The sequence below is a fragment of the Schistocerca serialis genome, chromosome 2 (assembly GCF_023864345.2).
Source record: "Schistocerca serialis cubense isolate TAMUIC-IGC-003099 chromosome 2, iqSchSeri2.2, whole genome shotgun sequence".
In the NCBI taxonomy this organism is placed as follows: domain Eukaryota; kingdom Metazoa; phylum Arthropoda; class Insecta; order Orthoptera; family Acrididae; genus Schistocerca; species Schistocerca serialis.
The window spans coordinates 776,481,122-776,503,278 of record NC_064639.1 but is presented as its reverse complement, the minus strand read 5'-3'; the positions used below and the strand labels follow the sequence as shown (position 1 = coordinate 776,503,278).

Sequence of the window (22,157 nt, the reverse complement as noted above, 5' to 3'; positions counted from 1 at the left end):
CCTAAGCCCTATTAAAACCATACTTTGCTTCAGTCTGCATACGGTATTTCCAATTGAACATGCTGTGCGTGAGCTCTGCATTTAGTTCAGGCTTTAAATACTCGTATTTTACTTCCTTCTGTGAATGTGAGGCTTTTATGAGGAATACCCATGAATGAATGGAAGGGCGTGTTCTGGTATCTTTTCGGTGTTTGGGTGTCTGCATTACGTTTGTTCGGTGTTTGGGTTTTTCCCACGTTTATCAACAGATTACGTTCTTTTAAGTAGTAATTAAATTTTACAGATACGAAATGCAAGCGAACTTTTCATTGCTTGTACGTCCGAGAATGCTTTCTTGCAAACTTGTTTCTCTCCACTTCCACCTATTAGGTGGTAGAGAAACGTTGCATTTCTTCCCTACTTCCTTTGCTTCTATAAGGCGTTACAGATGCTAGTCCGGGACATCTTTAGGAGGAACGTAAAGACATTTTTACAAAATTTTCATTACGTCGATTTACATAAATAGAATCATAACATTTCAGTCTGCAGCTGAAAGGAAATGTACAATGAATGAATGGTATTCCATATAAAAATCAATATTACCCCGATTTACATCCCTTGCATTATGATGCTTTTATTCTAATAAAGATTATTTACCTGCATGGTTCTCTGATTTCCCTGGAACATAACATCTTTGTAATTTCTACAAGGCTGTCCTTTGTACGAGCTGCCTTTACCTTATTTCTGTTACGATCTGCACTGTTATTCTTCCTTTTTGGAGCCATTGTAATATTTCTGCTGTTGCTCAAATGAAAGATAATGAACACTAACAGTGATTGTGTCACAAGAAAGGAAAAGTACAAGTTTATCAATAAACTGTAGTACAGCAATCAGTTTCGGCGCGGCTATGAGCAACGAATATTGAAACGAAATGAGTCAGTGACATTTGGTTTCAAAAACGAATAGTATAAAGCGCACCTACATTTCTACCACCCCTAGGACGATGACATTTCATTTCAACACAAAATGATTGGTTGTAGCCTGAAATGTATTATTCGGTGAAAAATGAAAATAGGAAATGTTGACTTACTTGGTCTCAACAATTGACAATTCAGTTATAAAAACTTTTGGTTTTATCTACACAGTGGTTGGCCCCACTGTTTCTAGCATTTATGGTACAATTTTATTTATTTATTGACTTTTACATAATGGTCACTTTATGGGTTCAATGGCGACCTGTCGGTAAAGCTCGCTGTCACTCTGCATTACGTTTGTTATGTACTTGCATTTGGTTCATCAGAAGAATGAAACCTGATACTGTATCTTAAATATGGATACTGTATCTTAAATATGGGATTGAGTCAGTGCGTTACTTGGATGGCAAGCTCACTGATTGTAATTACTATCTACAAATGTCTTTTCATAACGTCATACCAAAAAGAAAATTTTTATCTTATAAGACAAAATGGTTCAAATGGCTCTGAGCACTATGGGACTTAACTTCTGAGGTCATCAGTCCCCTAGAACTTAGAACTACTTAAACCTAACTAACCTAAGGACATCACACACATCCATGCCCGAGGCAGGATTCGAACCTGCGATCGTAGCGGTCGCGCGGTTCCAGACTGTAGCGCCTAGAACCGCTCGGCCAACCCGGCCAGCTCTTATAAGACATCGTAACATAGTAGATGTACTGGAAAGTGTATCTAGGAAGAGGTTCACGATATAGCTTATTAGTAAAGTATTTCACTTTCACTGAAAATTTTTTTGGTTCGAATCAGGAGCCATGTTTTATGACGTAACGTCATTCAGAGCCTAAGGTGCGTCCACACAATAGTTCTTGCCTTGTGCGCAACCGCAGGCGCACGGGAATAGCTACATTCTAACGTAATCATCGCGACACTCCTTCTGGCTTTTGTTACCCACTGCGATAGCAGCGCGCCAAGCAGGCAGCAAGTGACACCTCTGGATACAATATCGATTGAGCGCGAATACCATTGTTTACATTAATTTATAAAATAGTTTCTACAAAAGGAAGCGTATTTAGCGCTAAAAAACCGACGATAACTAAAAGATGAACTCACATTTGTCATTTTTCAGTTTGCTAAGGTCCCTGGGAGGGGAGAGTTTATTTAAGATTATCTTTTAACGTACTGACACTTACTGCTAAACGTCATTTTCCTTGAATAACAAAAAACTGCCAGTAAACACCAAAAGACCTACTTTTTGTAGAAAGGCATCATATATAAGACCAGCAATGCGAAGTTTGTTCCCTAAACGTCCAGCCAAATCAGTGAATGTGGAACGTAGGAAACTTGTGTTCAATGTAATACCTACATCATTTAACGTACCAAACAAGGTACCACACCTGTGACCTAAGGGATAACCACACACGTCATAATAAAAGGCCAAAAAGCAAAAGGGAAGGAACCGGTTCCACAATTGCTGCTACATCTGAACCACAAAGGGCAAGAACCTCCAACAAATTCACTTTTGGAGTAAAAGTAATTACATTCACAGATGTATTAGTGTATCAGAAAGCCGAGTGAAGTATAAGAGTTGTCGAATCATTAGACACAATAAGACGATTTTTATTTGTCAAGGAAAGTGCCTGTCATAAGAACAGACAACAGAAATATGTCTCTCATGCATGAAATATTTATTTATATTCTCTTCCTGTCAATGGAGTAAGTTGCGGTTGTGCACATATAAGAAAGAATTTCTTCATAAATAAGTCGCTTATGTCACTGAATCAGTGAAATTCGGCTGTTTTTACATTTATTTCATGATAATTCATGTAGCTTGGTAATTTAGTAATGCATTGAACGCAAAATCATTATTTCGTTAATTAATTAGAAAAATGAAAACATACACTATCCTTCCCACAGATGTGTCCCCACTTGGAGCGCTAGTGTCGCTATGGCTGTTAAATACCACACCAAAGTGTGTCCAACTGTACGTATTATCCTGCGCTAATGCTTAGTAATCACATTTTGATCTGCCGACTTAGCAAAGAGCCGGCCGGAGTGGCCGAGCGGTTCTAGGCGCTCCAGTCTGGAACCGCGCGACCGCTACGGTCGCAGGTTCGAATCCTGCCTCAGGCATGGATGTGTGTGATGTCCTTAGGTTAGTTAGGTTTAAGTAGTTCTAAGTTCTAGGGGACTGATGACCTCAGCAGTTAAGTCCCATAGTGCTCAGAGCCATTTGAACTTAGCAAAGTGATGTTATGGAAGAACGAACACATGCTGCGGTAGCTTTGTAATTGTCAGACACCCCTTCGTCACCGCGGGCAGTCACCGCGTAAACAGTCTCACCCAGTTATACGTAAATATCTTTGATTTTCGCAGAATGGTGCAACTTGACTTTTTATGCACTATTTTAGTATTACACTAAATAAACACAGAGGAAGGGTATGTATGTGTTCATAAATATCGTTGACTTTCTCAGAAATAATGCATAACTTCCTTCTTAGCACTCATTCAAGTTAATATTACGTGACTTATTTTTCTGCATATCTTAGTTTGGTGCCATTTGTATGCAACTAAATGCTTCATTTTAACACAACACTGAGACTGGCTGGAGAGCGGGAGGGCGCATGGGGCTGTTGTTGTTATGGTCTTCAGTCCTGAAACTGGTTTGATGCAGCTCTCCATGCTACTCTATCCTATGCAAGCTTCTTCATCTCCCAGTACCTACTGCAACCTACATCCTTCTGAATCTGTTTAGTGTATTCATCTCTTGGTCTCCTCTACGATTTTTACCCTCCGCGGTGCCCTCCAATGCTAAATTTGTGATCCCTTGATGCCTCAGAACATGTCCTACCAACCGATCCCATCTTCTAGTCAAGATGTGCCACGAACTTCTCTTCTCGCCAATCCTATTCAATACCTCCTCATTAGTTATATGATCTACCCATCTAATGTTCAGCATTCTTCTGTAGCACCACATTTCGAAAGCTTCTATTCTCTTCTTGTCCAAACTTATTATCGTCTATGTTTCACTTCCATACATGGCTACACTCCACACAAATACTTACAGAAACGACTTCCTGACGCTTAAATCAATACTCGATGTTAACAAATTTCTCTTCTTCAGAAACGCTTTCCTTGCCATTGCCAGTCTACATTTTATATCCTCTCTACTTCGACCGTCATCAGTTATTTTGCTCCCCAAATAGCAAAACTCCTTTACTAATTTAAGTGTCTCATTTCCTAATCTAATTCCCTCAGCATCACATTCCATTATCCTCGTTTTGCTTTTGTTGATGTTCATCTTATGCCCTCCTTTCATGACACTGTCCATTCCGTTCAATTGCTCTTCCAAGTCCTTTGCTGTCTCAGATAGAATTACAATGTCATCGGCGAACCTCAAAGTTTTTATTTCTTCTCCGTGGATTTTAATATCTACTCCGAATTTTTCTTTTGTTTCCTTCTCTGCTTGCTCAATATACAGATTGAATAACATCGGGGATAGGTTACAACCCTGTCTCACACCCTTCCCAACCATTGCTTCCCTTTCATGCCCCTCGACTCTTATAACTGCCATCTGGTTTCTGTACAAATTGTAAATAGCCTTTCGCTCCCTTTTTTTTACCCCTGCCAACTTCAGAATTTGAAAGAGAGAATTCCAGTCAACATTATCAAAAGCTTTCTCTAAGTCTACAAATGCTAGAAACGTAGGTTTGCCTTTCCTTAATCTAGCTTCTAAGATAAGTCGTAGGGTCAGTATTGCCTCACGTGTTCCAATATTTCTACGGAATCCAAACTGATCTTTCCTGAGGTCGGCTTCTACCAGTTTTTCCATTCGTCTGTAAAGAATTCGCGTTAGTATTTTGCATCCGTGACTTATTAAATAGATAGTTCGGTAATTTTCACATCCGTCAGCACCTGCTTTCTTTGGGATTGGAATTATTATATTCTTCTTGAAGTCTGAGGGTATTTCGTCTGTCTCATACATCTTGCTCACCAGATGGTAGAGTTTTGTCAGGACTGGCTCTCCCAAGGCCGTCAGTAGTTCTAATGGAATATTGTCTACTCCCGGGGCCTTGTTTCGACTCAGGTCTTTCATTGCTCTGTCAAACTCTTCACGCAGTATCGTATCTCCTATTTCATCTTCATCTATATCCTCTTCCATTTCCATAATATTGTCCTCAAGTACATCGCCCTTGAATAGACCCTCTATATACTCCTTCCACCTTTCTGCTTTCCCTTCTTTGCTTAGAACTGGGCTTCCATCTGAGCTCTTGATATTCATACAACTGGTTCTCTTTTCTCCAAAGGTCTCTTTAATTTTCCTGTAGGCAGTATCTATCTTACCCCTAGCGAGATAAGCCTCTACATCCTTACATTTGTTCTCTAGCGATCCCTGCTTAGCCATTTTGCACTTCCTGTTGATCTCATTTTTGAGACATTTCTATTCTTTTTTGCCTACTTCATTTACTGCATTTTTATATTTTCTCCTTTCATCAATTAAATTCAATATTTCTTCTGTTACCCAAGGATTTCTACTAGCCCACGTCGTTTTACCTACTAGATCTTCTGCTACCTTCACTACTTCATCCCTCAAAGCTACCCATTGTTCTTCTACTTCCTGCCAATTGTTCCCTTATGCTCTCCCTGAAACTCTGTGCAACCTCTGGTTCTTTCAGTTTATCCAGGTCCCACCTCCGGGAGGGCGCATGGGGTATAAAGAACAAATAGGCTAGTTCCACCGTCTTGCATTTTTATAAAATTATTTTATTTATTTGATACATTCAGACTGGCTGCTTCATTTTAATACTTCGCTGGGATTGGCCAGAGAGGAGAGGAGAAATGGGGGCGTAGTTCGTCATTGATAAGGATGATATCAGTGATAATAATTATATCACTGATAAGAAAGATGACATCGCTGATAATGAGAGTCCGGCTTGTGATGTTACAGAAAGGTCAGTGGTCTGGGTCACGTGGCGTCACAAATGCAAAAAAGTTGCTGAAACATACATAGCAACGGAATCTTTGGAAGTGGGATCGTTCTGAAGAGACCCTGTTGAGTAAGGGTAGATAACTGTATTTGAGAAAAACTTCGGAATGATTCTACAGATTCCATTGTATAGCTTGCATAGGAGTCATTAGTGCCATATAGAATGTATATCTCCTCCCTCGCTCTGCTACTGACTGACCTACGAAGCGAAGCCACTACTGTTTGTACAAATGATGGCTTGCTGAGTTTGCCTGGAGATAAACGTGTATAATAACGTTACTCGGAACGGTTCTTAACTCTTCTCCCTCTTCATACTCTTCTTTCATATGTTAACACCCTTTCGTTAGGGGGGCCTTTCTTCGCTCATTGTAGATCTAAAACTTGCTCTTCTAGTCGGACGCTCTTCTTACTCTCGCAACGTCACCTTAGACCAAGGGGAGCAGTGTCGTCTGCATCATCTGTCTAAAAAAATTGTAAATTCAGTGTTTCCATGTTTTAATTGCGTATGCGCGTGTTTGTGAAGTCTAGGTGGGGAACCAGTCCGACAGCCGCCTAAATGTTTGCGAGTAAAATCTAAAATCCGCAGTACGAGGGGCCGATTTATAATCTGTGGAATGCATCAGTCGTTACTTCTCACAAAATGAAAAGCGATATATGTGCTTCAGAGATGGGACGACTGTAATGTTTCGTAAGTCACATCCGTTATGTGTTTACTACTGTCATTTTTGTGAGAACTCAGCCGCCCAACGACATTCTTCGACTGAAAGAGAAATAGCTCTGTTGTACACAAATGGAGGAAGTAATATAATAGCATAGGTACATTCTGATGAGGAGTTAAGGAAAAGACAAGAAATGTTAACCAAGGTCGACAAACGGCGACTTGAACCTTGCTACCTTGTTATCATGAGCTGTTAGCTACTTACATGATAACAAATGTGACACAGAATGCACTTTGTTATCTGGAATACCTACTCAGTCTGTACGAGAAACTTATTAAATGATAAAATACTTGGAGCAGTTTAATAACGTTCACATCGCACCACAAATCAGTGGTGCTGTAAGGCTATACAGACATCATCAAATATAAAATATATACCTACTAGTATATCAAAGTTCGCTCAGGAGCGAGGAACTATAAATTCCCAGCAAGGATGTGTTGTACCTCCGTAAAAAATAAACATGGCAAATGGTTCAAATGGCTCTGAGCACTGTGGGACTTAACATCTGAGGTCATCAGTCCCCTAGACTTAGAACTACTTAAACCTAACTAACCTAATGACATCACACACATTCATGCCCGAGGCAGGATTCGAACCTGCGACAGTAGCAGCCGCGTGGTTCCGGACTGAAGCACCTAGAACCGCTCGACCACAGTGGCCAGCGGTCTGCAGGACTTCGGCCGTTCACTTAAGTAATAAAATAAAACACCTACAACTGTCGTTTTGATATTTTATTATATTGCAATCAGTTTGAGTGACTCAATACACCAGCTTCCAATCTTAACTGACACTGAGCGGGTGCACTCCAATCGGATACACGATCCCATCAGTGACCGACAACTATGCACTGGCTTCTGTAGAACACAGTGAAAGTGATGTTATGTTTGTAACCATCAAATACCAACTGAGTCAGATGACAGTTGATGATGGCAAACACAACATCGTTCTTACAACATTCTACAGTAACAAGTTCAAAGATATAGGCCACTGATGGGATTGTGTATACGATTGGTGTGCATCGCCTCAACGTCAGTTAAGACCTGAAGATGGCGTTTTGAGTCATTGATACTGGTTGCAATGTAATAAAATAACATCAAAACGACAACTGTAGGCGTTTCATTTTATTAAGTGAGAGATTATGAAGTGAAAGACGGGGCATGAGGAATAGGCACGGGCTCTCAAGAAGGACGGCAACATGAGAAGATCGTAGAATTGTTCGACTGGCTCTGGTGAATCGACATATGACAATAGCTGAAACCCAGCCAGAGGTTAAAGACAGCGTCACCAAGAAGAGCTTATGCGAAGACGTATACCTTGATTCGAGCCTCAAGCCAGCAATGTTCATAAACTCGCATAATGCGTTTCAGGTATGGCAAGAAACTCCTGAACATGACATTCGGAAGCAATTAGCTTCCATGACACAATGAGTGTATTCGTTCCTGTTGGGGTCATACCTCGTACTGATGTTGTGAACATCACTTCGGAACGGAATGAAAGCTTAGTCATTTAATACCCATTACAAGATGAATATCTCCACAGAGTTTGATAAACATCGAACTGTATTATGATAAATTTTATTTTGAAAATGAAGAAATGTGTGTTTATTTAAAGAAGCGAAATACCGCACATTAAATATTTAGCACTCGACATTTTACCTATCACAGATATTACGTAATACTCACTGAATATGTTGAAATGTCTTGATCGTTAAGTAAGATAATAAAACAGTATTCTAATGTACACTGACGTGACAAGTCATGGGATATCAGCTAATGTCATGTCGGACCTCGTTTTGCTCTGCGTAGCATAGACGCAATAAGTCGATGGAAGCCCCCTGCATCAATATTGAGCCGTGCTGTGTCTATAGCCGTCCATAACTGCGACAGTGTTGCCGGCGCAGGAGCTTGTGCACGAACTGATCTCGCGATTACGTCCCATAAATCTTCGATGGGATTCATCTCGGGCGACCTGGGTGGCCAAATCATTCGCTTGAATTGTCCAGAATGTTCGTCAAACCAATCGCGAACAATTGCGGCCTGGTGTCATGGTGCATTGTCATCCATAAAAATTCCATCGTTGCTTGGGAACATGAACTCCATGAATGGCTCCAAACGGTCTCCAAATAGCCGAACATAACAATTTTCAGTAGATGATCGGTTCAGCTGGACCAGAGGACCAAACCTATTTTATATAAACACAGTCCATACCACTGTGGCGCCACCATCAGCTTGCACAGCCTTGTTGACAACTTGGGACCATGGCTTTGTGGGGTTTGCACCACACTCGAACCCTACCATCAGCTCTTACCGACCGAAATCGGGAGTCGTATGACCAGGCCACAGTTTTCCTGTCGTCTGGGGCCCAATCGACATGGTCATGAGCCCAGGAGAAGCGCTGATGGTGACGTCGTGCTGTTAGCAAAGGCACTCGCATCGGTCGTCTGCTGCCACAACCTGTTAACGACCAATTTCGCCGCACTGTCCAAATGGATACATTCCTCGTACGTCCCACATTGATTTCTGGGTATATTTCACGCAATGTTACTTGTCTGTTAGCAATGACAGCTCTAGGTAACCGCTGCTGCCTTCAGATGTTAAGGCCTTTGGCCATTGTGTTGTCCGTGGTGAGAGGTAATACCTGAAAGCTGGTATTCTCGGCACACTCTTGACACCCCGGATCTCGGAATATTAAATTCCCTAGCGATTTTCAAAATGAAACTTTCCACGCTTCTAGACCCAACTCCCATTCCGCATTCGAAGTCTTTTAACTCCCGTCGTGCGGCCATAATTAGCCTCCGTCGGGAACCTTTTCACATGAATCACCTGAGTACAAGACTGCTCCGCCAATGCATTGTCCTGTATACCTTACGTGCGCAACACTACCGCTATCTGTATGTGTACGTATCGCTTCTGACCCCCGTGTGTGTGTGTGTGTGTCTGTCTTTACTTAAAGAAGTTTGTATTAAAGCGTTAAAGGGCTGTACGCTAAATAATTAACGCTGGACATTACTAATTATCAGAGCTCTTAAATAATACTCACTGAATGGTATTTTAATTGTCCCCATCGTAAGAAAGATTGTAAAACAGTACTGTAAAACATAAATAATGAAAACCACTATCACCTCTCGCTTCAGGGCTACGTTAAAAGTAAAACCAAAACTTTTTTCAGCTTCTTGTCGTTTGGTTTCTGGTAACTGTTTAAAATACATGACTGCGACCAAAAAATAAGTTCCAAAAATAATCTGTATTTTTAATTTCGTAATGAACTGAGGAAAAATTTTCATACTTGCTTTGCAAATCTGTAATGGATGCTAGGTAAAGACATCAACGGAATATCATATGCTGTACAAACTGGTAGCTAAATTTTAAGACGCTCGTAGTTGTAGAAACGAAAGCTGAAAATCTGCTGGTGGCAGAGCAACAATATAGAGCTGTACCATCCGTTCAGAACGTTCCGAGGCTGATTTTATTTCTGGCGTATTGAGTAAAATGTACAGAATTTTCATAAAGCCATGCGAAACTGTCAGAAAAGCCCTTCTTTGGGATGTTGTTCAATTCACGTGTCGCATTGGGTCGAATGTCGGTTACTCGTCAGCGCAGAACTACAGTGGCAGCTTGAACTTCGAATAATCAGTTGTGAGCAGGTAGTCGTGGAAGTGCGGCCGTAGTGTATCAATGAAGATGCGTCACAAATCGAAATGGAGCAACATCTCTAGATCAAGTGTTAAAGACATTTTCCAGAATGTTTTGAACAGAAGGTGTGCAAAGCTGGTCTCGCACACCTTAACTACCGAACCAAAACGACGCAGCTTGACTGAATCGCAAAATGCCGACAGGTCTTTTCTGGATGACAAGTGACAAGTCGTGTTACCAATGCGAACCTACCAGAAAACGACAAAGTGCAGAAACTAACACGAAGGGTCAAAGTTTTTGTGACATAACCGACATTCTACCGAATGCGACACGCGAGCTGAACAACATCCCAAAGAAGGACTTTTCTGACAGTTTCGCATGGCATTATGAAACTTCTGTACGTTGTACGCAAGTGGGATGGATAATGTAGAACACCTGAAGCATCAAAACAGCCTAACTTAACGTTTCTCAGTTTTTTATGAATACCGTCTCGAAACTTTTAGGATTGATGATTGATTGAAGAATGTTCAGGTAAGTGGTCGAAAGGTGATTACTAACTTTTTCCGAAAGAAAACTCAAAAACTACAATTATCTAGTCAGACGAAAACGTGAGTACGAAGTTCCGCTTGAAGTATCTTTTCTCGTCAGACCAACTGATATCATAAGTAACGATGGGGACAAGTCGCGGACAGAAGATGCGGCCACTCACAGCGCAAGGAGGAACTACCGTGAAGCAGGATGATTCACTGCACAGTACTGTACTGTGCCTCTCGATTATTGAAACAAAGATAAGTTTGCAATATAACGTTTTTGAATTGGAGTAAAAAGTATAAAATAATTTCTCCTAGATCCATACAGATCCCTAACCCGAAACAGATAGTTTGGAGAATTTGGAATAGAGAATTTTTAATAGCTAAGAAAATACTTATAAGATTTATAACAAAGGACTTTGGACGCATGCAACAGACAGTTGTTAGAAGGTGAAGTATTAATGTAGCAAATACGTATTGCAAGCGCCTCGCGTTTTTCGTTATAAATTTTAAAAACGTTTTCATAAGTATTAAACATTCATAATCACAAATTTTCGGAACTATCTGTATGGAGTTAGGAATCTGCATGGTGGTAGGAGAAATAATTTTATACTTTTTAGTACGATTTAAAACGTGGAATATTAAAAAATTTCTTTCTATTTAAATAATTACTTTCTGCCTTTAGCCTTATTTGAAATTTCTCAATGGATTTAAACATTTTGATGAGATTGTAAGGTATGTTAAATTTAAGGTTTCAGTGTATAATTACTTGATCATATCTGTAATAGAATGGTAGTATACCTACCTACTGATTATACTATATTCATCTGTTTAATTGTTACTTTCCTAAAAAATAAAACAAACAACCAAGGAAAACTAATTTTACGTAATTGTTATAAGATTTTTATTTCAATACTACCTCTATACTTTCAACTTTGCCCATGTACATATATGTCACACAAATAGCACAGATCTCAGATCTCCTTCTTCTCCTCCTCCTCCTCCCTCTCTCTGTCCATCTTCTCCCCCACCACTCTCTCTGTCCACCCCTCGCCCCTGTCTTTGTACATCACCTCCTCCCCTCTCTCTATCTATCTGCTCCTGACTTCTCTGTTCATCTCTTCCTAGCCCCTCTCTCTGACCCTGTCCTCCAGCCTTTCACTGTCCATTTTCTTCTCCCCCCATGTCTCTATGAATTTCCTTCTCCCTCCCCCCTACCTGTCTAATGTATCCTCACTCCTCTCTGCCCCTCTGTCTGTCCATCTCCTCCTTCCCCGCTCCTTGCCTCTGTAAATCTCATCCTGCCCCTCTCACCACCCATCTGCCCCTGGCCCCTCTCTCTGCTCAGCCACACCTGTCCACAAGTATACCCTCTGAAGTGCATTCTGATACTATCTGCTCAACACACTGGTTGTGCAGGGCAGCCTAGATGTCATGTGTTACCAAACTATTTCATCTCCAACATCACCCTTAAAGAGCAGACCGATAAGAAAAAGAGTTTATATTGCAGCGTCATCCAATTCTGAACTTCGTTTAAAATTTCAAGTTTCTGACTCGTCGAGAAGTCAGTTTAAGAGTACTTTCAAAATTCGTCCTGAACAGTCAGATAAGAAGGCAACGAAAGAAAAACGTGGTAAGATAACTCCATACATTGGGTGTAAATGACATGAAGAGGATGGTTCAGTAGAGGAAGTCGTGGCGGCCAGCAAGAAACCAGTGAAAAGACTAACGACACCAAAAGAACGAAAGGCACCGTACCTTGCCGGCACCGACGGGTCCCGCGACGCCCACCAGCTGTCCGCGACGCACGCGCAGGTCCACGGCGTCCAGCGTGTTGTCGCTGAGGCTCTCCACCCACTTTGCCGTCACCCCCTCCATCTCGACCGCCAACTCCTCAACCTTCTCCTCTTTGTCGTGCTTGTCGTCCAGTCCGCTCAACAACATGCGGGATTTTTTTTCGTCAGTGATCTCGTCATTCCCCAGGAATTTCTGTGTGAGAAGCACATAATTATAAGGTATACTGGATAGTACTTAAAATGTCATCAAGTGAAAAATTAACCACAGTTTCTGAGCCAATCAACAAAAAAAAAAGATTTTTACCGGTTAAAAAACAATATAATATACTACGTTTCTGGAAGATAATTCATACCTAAAACTAAATATAAATTCAGAATTTCTGTAACAGCCTCAGTTTTCATGAAATTATGATTTCTGGGTTTTGTAAATGGCTTACGGAAGCCTACATGTCTGGCAAAATGACACATTGGTGCAACAGTACTTCCAAATACAAACAGCGCAAAAATCTTTCAGGACACAAATGAATCCAAGAAATGAGTAACATATCAGTTAAGGAAAGGAAAGAAACATAACAAAAAGTATTTCCTTCCAGATTTTCTGCAACACATTGTGTCAGGAACGTCGCTTCGTAAGGGCCAAAAGTTGCTGGACAACATCGTGATACTCCATTTGTCTTGATAACGCTTGTCCATTCGATAAATGTCCTGATAGAATCGTTCTGCATGCTAGGACCAACAACGCCAAGATTCAAATGGTTCAAATGGCTCTGAGCACTATGGGACTTAACATCTATGGTCATCAGACCCCTAGAACGTAGAACTACTTAAACCTAACTAACCTAAGGACATCACACAACACCCAGTCATCATGAGGCAGAGAAAATCCCTGACCCCGCCGGGAATCGAACCCGGAAACCCGGGCGCGGGAAGCGAGAACGCTAACGCACGACCACGAGCTGTGGACACGCCGAGGTTATCGGGCAATAAGTGAAATGGTACGCCCCATAAGATGGCACGATCTCAGTAGCTCATACACAATATCGCGATAATTGTCTACCGTAAGCTCTCCAAAAAACGTTCTTGCAGATATTTGTGGATGATAGCAATTCCATTCTGTCAACAACACTCACTCAATAAATCAAAGAAACGTTCATCACACATTAATTCCCTAATTTTCGGCCCATTACTCCTTTATTTTCGATTCACTCATCATTGGAAACGTATCTAGCAAACAAATGAATCCACTTGAAGGTTAGTCCTTGGCTTTCACAATGTTTTTGATGAATCAAAATGCAATGTGCAGTGAGAGTAGATAACACATTTTTGGGGTCAACAATGGGAGTGGGCCATTGCTTCCCATGATAGAGGTTTTTCTGTGTCTGCTGTTCGACTCGTTTATGAATCAGCAATGTTCTGTGTACCAGAGTCATATGGCGATAAGATTGAAAATACCTTGAGATATGCACATGTACATCATTTGCATTGCTCATACAAAATAAGTATGAGTACCAGTTTAAAGATCTTATGTATATCCGTAAGATTAAGTGCACGAGCAATCGAAACAGGAGGAAATTTGTTCCCATCGTGGAGTGGAGAGGTATTGCAGTCGGACTGAGCCTACACTTACACTAGATCCGTAATGCTCGCGACCATCAGACGGCACCGTAAGGGAAACAAAGACCGAGGCTACAATGTAAATGCCTACAGTAGAAACTGATGACCGATCCGACTAAAACCGATGACTCTCAGTTACGGAAGGACGTGCTGACGGATCAAACATGTTTGTTTCCTGTCCGATATCGTAGGCCCGATGACACATAATGACAGCAAAAACTGATTATAGCACACACATAGTTACTCATTAACAGTTCTTTATTGATTATGTCAATGTTACTGTGAAAATGTCATTAAAGAAAATGAAGTGTGTTCACTTGCCGCGTTGTGGTAGAAAGTTTTTCTTCTTGACTGATGCACATTCTGAAGTTAGACTGAGCAGTGTAACCGATTCGAGAACTATTTTTTCTCGACAAGCGACGTATTATTTGCAGTTCATTGTGTTATTTGCTGTGTTGACCTCTCCTGGTCCATTCTAAGAGTGTGTTCCAAGAACACGAGCCTTTTTTTGATGATAATGTTCGAGATTCTCTCTGTCTTGGCATACAGTTCTTGGTTCACTCGTCTTCCAAACAGATCATCTTCTGTTTCTCGAGGTCCTAATGTCCTCCTGAGAATCTTTCGTTCCCCCAGTTCTAATGTCTAAACTACTCCTGCTCTTACTAGGTTAAGAGTTTCTGCTGCATATAAGGCTGTAGGGCGGACCAGTGTTTAGTAATGTCTGAATTTTGCATTGATCGGAATGTAGATGTTCATCGTTAGTCTGTATGCTTTTCTCATTTTGTTTTTTCGTGCTCCCATTACTTTCTTTTCTGTCAGCCAAATTTGTATCCATTCTACCAAGTATTTTAATCCCTCCTCCTGTTGTCGTTCATCTAGAAGCTGCCTTGTTGTTTGACATATACCGCCTCTCCTCGGTAGGGATCAGTAGGCCTGCTTTAGTCGCTTGTCTCTGTAGCTGCATGATTTATTTAGCCGCCTCTTCTAATAATTCCGACAATATCACAATATCGTCTGTGAATGCAACACAGTCTACCCGTAGTTTTGTAAAACATGAAATGATGTTTTCTTGCACAGTCCTCGTGGTGTCAACAACTCCCTCCCGTCTATCCGAACAATGTGCACGAACTACCGATCTTTTGGTTGACTTTGGTAATGAATGCTGTTAGGTTGTATACCAACAAGATGCTATCCAAAAAACTGTTAGACACAGTGAAATTTTGTCCGAATCTGTTTCGTCTACCACGCCATGTACAATTCCACCGAACCCGTTCCGGTCGGGCCAAGCACGAACACTTTCGCAGCATTTCCTTCCCAGCCTTCTCATCAAGAGACCGTTCCTCGTTGCTCCGACCAACTGTGATACGATGTGCATACCAGAATGTTAATACTGTTCGCCACAATCCATAACCCAAACTGACACCCTTACACCCTGAGCGACCGGCTGAGTGGGTTACTGTCACCGAATGCTCACAGCTCTAAGTTCGTCATTTTACTGACCCATCTAGGCCAGTATCAGCATTAATTGGCTTCTCACTCATGTCAGGTCACAAAATGGTTCAAATGGCTCTGAGCACTATGGGACTCAACTGCTGAGGTCATTAGTCCCCTAGAACTTGGAACTAGGTAAACCTAACTAACCTAAGGACATCACAAACATCCATGCCCGAGGCAGGATTCGAACCTGCGACCGTAGCGGTCTTGCGGTTCCAGACTGCAGCGCCTTTAACCGCACGGCCACTTCGGCCGGCTGTCAGGTCACACCTTGTGGACACTGTGAATAGTGAAGTTACCGCCTCAAAACTCCTAACTCACTAGGTGTGGTCTCTCAGACCGCGCGAAAATTTTCGAACTCGTTCTCTAAGGCCAGTTGTGGTGGAATGCCTCTACAATCCCCCTACCCTCCTTAAATTGCCTAGCCTACAATGTTTTGCTGTCGGTTGCGTTATCGCCTTCTGTGTTTATTGTTGACACGTGTTACTGATAGGTGTTGGAGTCTCCTAGACCGTGCCTCGTGAACTACATACCTGTTTTCTTCAGTACGGTGCCGTATAGCTCAAAATGTGTTGGCACGAATGTGTCATTTTTAACTTTCCAGCGTTTGATGAAATTGTTAGTCGATCTATGGAGGAAGGTGTCAGTGATATATATCAAGAAATAAACGAAACAGACAACAATTTTACATTAGCCAGTGATCACAGATCTCCTATCGAACAAGAGTATCATTCAGAGGAAGAACTTCAGGAAAGTCGTAATAGGGATCTGTCTGTTTCTTCAATGAAATAAAATACTTAAAGTGTATGTTAAAATCGAATGTGTTCTGAGTGGTGATACAAACTGTAGTTCCCAGAAATGAAAGTCAATTTGACAGACTTCCTTTTTGTACCTGTAGAGTGGAATTTTTATGCGCATATTTAAACTCTGGAATTTAGTTTCATTTGGAAATTTATTTGCTACAGAGATTGTATAATTTTTCAGAATGTACTCTAGCAGTCTATTTATGTGTACCATTTAAAGGAACCACACAAAATTATGTACTTTTGTGGGATAAATAGTAAAATGTTGCAGGCTTTGTTTAGTCCAATAAAATAAACTAGAAGCATTTAAGCAACACTGAAATAATTGTAAAAATAAATGTTGTATAGCATAAATTAAAAATTTCAAATGATTTTTGTCTTAAATCTCGGTTTAAACATAGGGGTCCCAGAGACCACACATCGTGGTATACCTTACAGAAAAGACACCTCGCAAGTTAAAGATTAAAACTAGCAATGGTCTCGCATGAGCATGAGTCACTAGAAAGGAAACTAATTTTAGCGCGCAGACTTCTCTCTGTATTACAAGGTCGACAATGCATTAATTCATTGGATAACAATGACCAGCTCTGCTCCATGTCGCGACAGGTGTCAGCGCACAGCCGAGGTGAGGAAACGAATGTACACGGACGCCCCAGAGAATGACGTCACTAGCAATCTCTAGAGAAGCGCTCTCCAGCCGGTCAAAACAAACAAGTGGCCAGCCGACGGAAAGAGGTAGTCACGCATTTGCTAGTTTTACGCTCGTTTCATCGATAAAGCACGCAGTTGCATGGCACTTTGTGAACAGCTGAGCGGGAAGAATGTTCCGCAATAGGTGCACCGGTACATTACTACAACATGTGTGCCAGTCAAGTTGTACACCGTCCCCGAGCTAGGGCGGTAGACTCTGCGTCCTGGATCATATTTGCAACCATTATGTTCTTGTTAATATTGGGTCTGAAGTGAATGCCAAGCCACATGAGCTACTACCTCCGGAAGGAAGTAATTCCGCCCTCCAATTCCGTGAATGATTCAAATATTGCGGTATACGGAACCCTATTTTGAACTTTGGACCTGAGTTTAGGACACATGTTTTCATGGCAGTTTTTCATTGCTGACGCCAAGGAACCCACACTGGAAGCTGACTTTCTACAACATTTTCATCTCACCCCAGATCGGGCACTTGGAACTCTTCTTTATCACAGCAGAAGACATTCTGCAACTGGGATCATTGGGGCCCCACTGCCATCCACGCTCACACATTCCACAAGTCCAGCTCACAAACTCTCCTTCCTGCCGACACACATAAAAGGGATCGATAAACACTTTGCGACTGTCTGGCATCGATGTTGAACTAGCAACAATTCAATCAGCACTACCTCGACATCAAACAAGAAACAATTCACCTATGCAAAGAGAACCATTCTGTACATGATAAAATTCGCGCATCTGTAGAGGAGCTCATGGCTGCAATTACATACTTGGAGTAGCTCACCAGAGAACAACCTCATCATTATGATGTTATCACCATGAACGAGTCAAGCATGGGGTAGCTGGCAACAGACACAGACAACGGAGTAGTCGGCAAATCTACACCAGCACTGACACAGGTTAGTCCAGTGTAGCCTTCTTCTGGTTCCTGTACACTTACTGCGTGTGTAAGCTCTCAGCCCCAATAGATTCATGTGTGCTGGTCAGACAAAGTGCTATCTGCAACAAAACTGTTCCTAAAATCAGCACCATGCCAGGTCCTCCACTCTGACATAAGGCATGTATACTAGCTCCAGATAAGCCTTGCATGATCAAGTTGGCTGTAGATGAGTTACTACAAGCTGATATCATCAGACAGTCTTTGAGTGTCGCCCATTCATCTTGTACCTAAGAAGGATGGCACATATAGACTTCATGGCAACTAACGGGCTCCCAACATCCGCACCATCATGGACAGTTATCCAGTTCTGATTATTCAGGACTTTACTCATCGTTTAGCCGGTGTCTCTGTGTTCAGTGTGTTGGACTGCAAAAAGGCTTATTTGCAGGTTCCCATGAACGAAGAGGATTTACCAAAGATGGCTATTATCAACTCTTTTGGACTTTATGAAGTCCTTTACACGCAAAACGGACTCAGAAATGCAGTACAGACTCGGAAAAGGTTCATAGACAATGTTCTTTTCCAGTGTTCCTTTCGCTGTACCTACTAAGATGATATTTTAATCTTCTCTGTTCTTAACTCAAACATGGTGAGCATCTCAGATTGGTTTTCAAAGCCTTAAATAAACTTGGTGTCATAGTTAATAGTGATAAATGTCAGCTATGACAGTCAGTAGTTACCTTCCTTAGTCTTCAGTTAGAATCGAAACATACAGCCTACAATACAGTGGACTGAGTCTTTAGTCAAGTACCACAGCCATGTAACATTCAAGATTAAGCTGATTCCTTGGCATGGTAAATTTGTATTGCAAACATTTATCTCATGCAGCTGCCATCCAGGTGCCACTGACAAATGTGTCAGAAGGCAAACAAACAATGGACAAAACAGACATTCAGTGGACTCAACAGATTCAACAAGCATTTCAGCAAATTAAATATTGCCTTTCTCAGACTAAGACAGTGGCACACCCACTACCACATCAGATCTGTACATTACCTCAGACGCAAGTGATTCCATCGTTCTAGCAGTTCTCCAACAGTCGGTAGCGGGAACACAACAACCACTACAGTTCTTCTCCCAAAAGTTGACTGACTACCAACGCTAGTGGTCGGCTTACGACAGGGAATTGTTGGTCGTATACAAAACAGTAAGGCACTTGAATGGTGATATGGAGGGCACGTTTTTGACCATATACATTGATCATCAGCCTATGGCAGATTCCATTTGCAGTCTAGCAAAAGACTGTTGTCCAGTTTGTTTCACCACTTAGATTATATTGTGAAATTCATAACACATATGCGACATCTTTATGGTGTTGACAATGTGTCAGATTATGACCAGTGCTCTCTCAGCAGATAATGGCTGTGATGAAATAGCAGAAGCACAAGTAAATGACATCCAGTTTAGGGTATACCATTCCTATCTCTTCAAAACAACTAATGTGTAATGTTTCACAGGATCATTTTCGATCACTAATGCCTTCAGCATGTAAAGACTGAATAAACTATACAGGCTGTCCCATCCAGGCATTTGCCCTACAAAGAAACTCCTCAGCGTTTGTTTTGTGTGGCCAAATGGCATAAAAGATTGTACAACTTGAATGGAAATATGTGCTACCTGCCAACGATCTCAATACAATAGCATGCACGACCACAACACAGCCGTTATTCAATTTCGAAGGGCTGCTTCCTGCACATCCACCTATACCTCATCGTGCTTCTCCCCAACTTAAGTGGTTGTCATTATATCCTTTCGGTAATTGGCTGGGTAATCCACTGGGTCAAAGCTATATCAGTACCTGACATCAATGCAGAAATCACAGCAAAAGCATTTATTAATTTATGGATTTCCCATTTCGGTTGTCCTTCCTTAATTACGATTGATCAGTGCAGATAATTTGAATCACCACTTTTTACCAAACTCTGTCATTTGCTCATTGTTCAGCACTTTTGAACCACAGCTTACCACCCTCTAAAAACAGTCATGTCTCACGGAGGATAATGGACAGAAGCTCTACCGTGAGTGCTATTAGACATGCATTCAGCATATGAAGAAGACCTCCAACATCTCTGGGAACCGCTAATTCTGCTGGTGGACTACACAGAGCCATCCCTACCAGCTACAGAGAAGAAACTTCCTCTGCTCGTCTGTAAGGTGAAGTGGTACATTACAATCTTCGCCCACCGAGCCCTAGGGGACTGTGACTACATAATGCTGAGAAATGATACCGTCTGCCCAGCATTGCAACCGTCATACTCACGCCCACACAGAGTGATTAGAAAGGACAATAACACATTTGACACATTACTGAAGGGGAAACTGACAACTGTTACCATCGATACATTCAAGCATGCGTGTAACCTACAGAACACCTCTGATGCGAAGGTAAACAGCGCCGACCACATGGACAACAATACATCATTCAGGATGACAATGTAGTTATAGTACGAGTAGATGTGCAACGATTTCGGTATGAAGAGATCTTGGTTAGATTTGTCAAGAACAACATAGTGGATAGGCAGCACGGTGAATAGTGGAAATATATTCTCGCCATTACAAACTTCTGCAGGTTGTGTACAGAACTCTCACAGTCATAGCCACTAAGAAACAACACCAGCCTTAGTACTTGCGAACAGAACACCATTTCCACCACCTAACCCCCCCCCCCCCCAAGACTCCCCCCCCCTCCCCCTCACCTCACACAATATCATCTCTACTGACTGGGCAGCGTCACCCGTCACTCAACCCAAAAGCGCTCCTGCACTGCGCTACCAGGAGGTTGGGGGGGAGGGGGGGGAGTGTCAGTAACGACTCAGCAGCGATTGCATCAGCTAACAGAAGAAAATTCTCTGGTCAGTAGCAAAGTAGTGCCGCAGGACTGTATTTGGAGTCAGTACGTTCTAAGCCTTTGTAGTATGTGTATGAATTTGGTGTATTTCTCCCAAGAAATAAAGTATTCTGTTACCCACTTACATTCTCAGTCATGTTACTTGGAGTGTCCTCACCTGGGTTCTCTCCACAAGCCTTAAACCTGTCCTGCTGACCAGTTATATCATTTTTTACGCCTTAGAAAATGTAGTGAAATTTGTCGATAGTCATAGTGTGGCAATCCTTGAATTTATCTCGAAAATTTTGTAAAGACCTATCTTTGTTGGTGGCCGAGCGGTTCTAGGCGCTACAGTCTGGAACCGCGCGAGGGCTACGGTCGCAGGTTCGAATTCTGCCTCGGGCATGGATGTGTGTGATGTCCTTAGGTTAGTTAGGTTTAAGTAGTTCTAAGTTCTAGGGGACTGATGACCTCAGAAGTTAAGTCCCATAGTGCTCACAAGGGAACCTCCCCATCGCACCCCCCTCAGATTTAGTTGTAAGTTGGCACAGTGGATAGGCCTTGATAAACTGAACACAGATCAATTGAGAAAACAGGAAGAAGTTGTGTGGAACTGTGAAAAAATAAGCAAAATATACAAACTGAGTAGTCCATGGGCCAAATAAGCAACATCATGGAACAAGTGTGCTTAGAAGCGCCGTGGTCCCGTGGTAGCGTGAGCAGCTGCTGCACGAGAGATCCTTGGTTCAAGTCTTCCCTCGAATGAAAATTTTACTTTCTTTATTTTTGCATAGTTATTATCTGTCCGTTCGTTCATTGTCATCTCTGTTCACTGTAATAAGTTAAGTGTCTGTGTTTTGCGACCGCACTGCAAAACCGTGCGATTAGTAGACGAAAGGACGTGCCTCTCCAATGGGAACAGAAAACATTTGATCGTAAGGTCATAGGTCAACCGATTCCTCCACAGGAAAACACATCTGATATATTCTATACGACACTGGTGACGGCATGTGCGTCACATGACAGGAATATGTTGTCGACCCACCTATCTTGTACACTTGGCGAATGGGTAAAAAGATTCTGCTACCTTGTCCGATTTAGGTTTTCTTGTGGATGTGGTAATTACTCCCAAAAAAAGTGATGAAAACATAAGA

At 41.8% G+C, this 22,157-nt stretch overlaps 1 protein-coding gene across 3 annotated transcripts in view; it reads right to left on the bottom strand.

Annotated features, from left to right (window-relative positions):
• Nucleotides 1–22,157, bottom strand: part of LOC126458000 (ATP-binding cassette sub-family C member 4-like) — a 310,841-nt gene that overhangs the window by 154,887 nt on the left and 133,797 nt on the right. For all 3 annotated transcript variants that reach the window (XM_050094772.1, XM_050094773.1, XM_050094774.1), the window contains one exon: nucleotides 12,577–12,807. In XM_050094772.1, coding sequence (XP_049950729.1) covers nucleotides 12,577–12,807 — 231 coding nt within the window. The remainder of the gene's footprint in view (nucleotides 1–12,576; nucleotides 12,808–22,157) is intronic.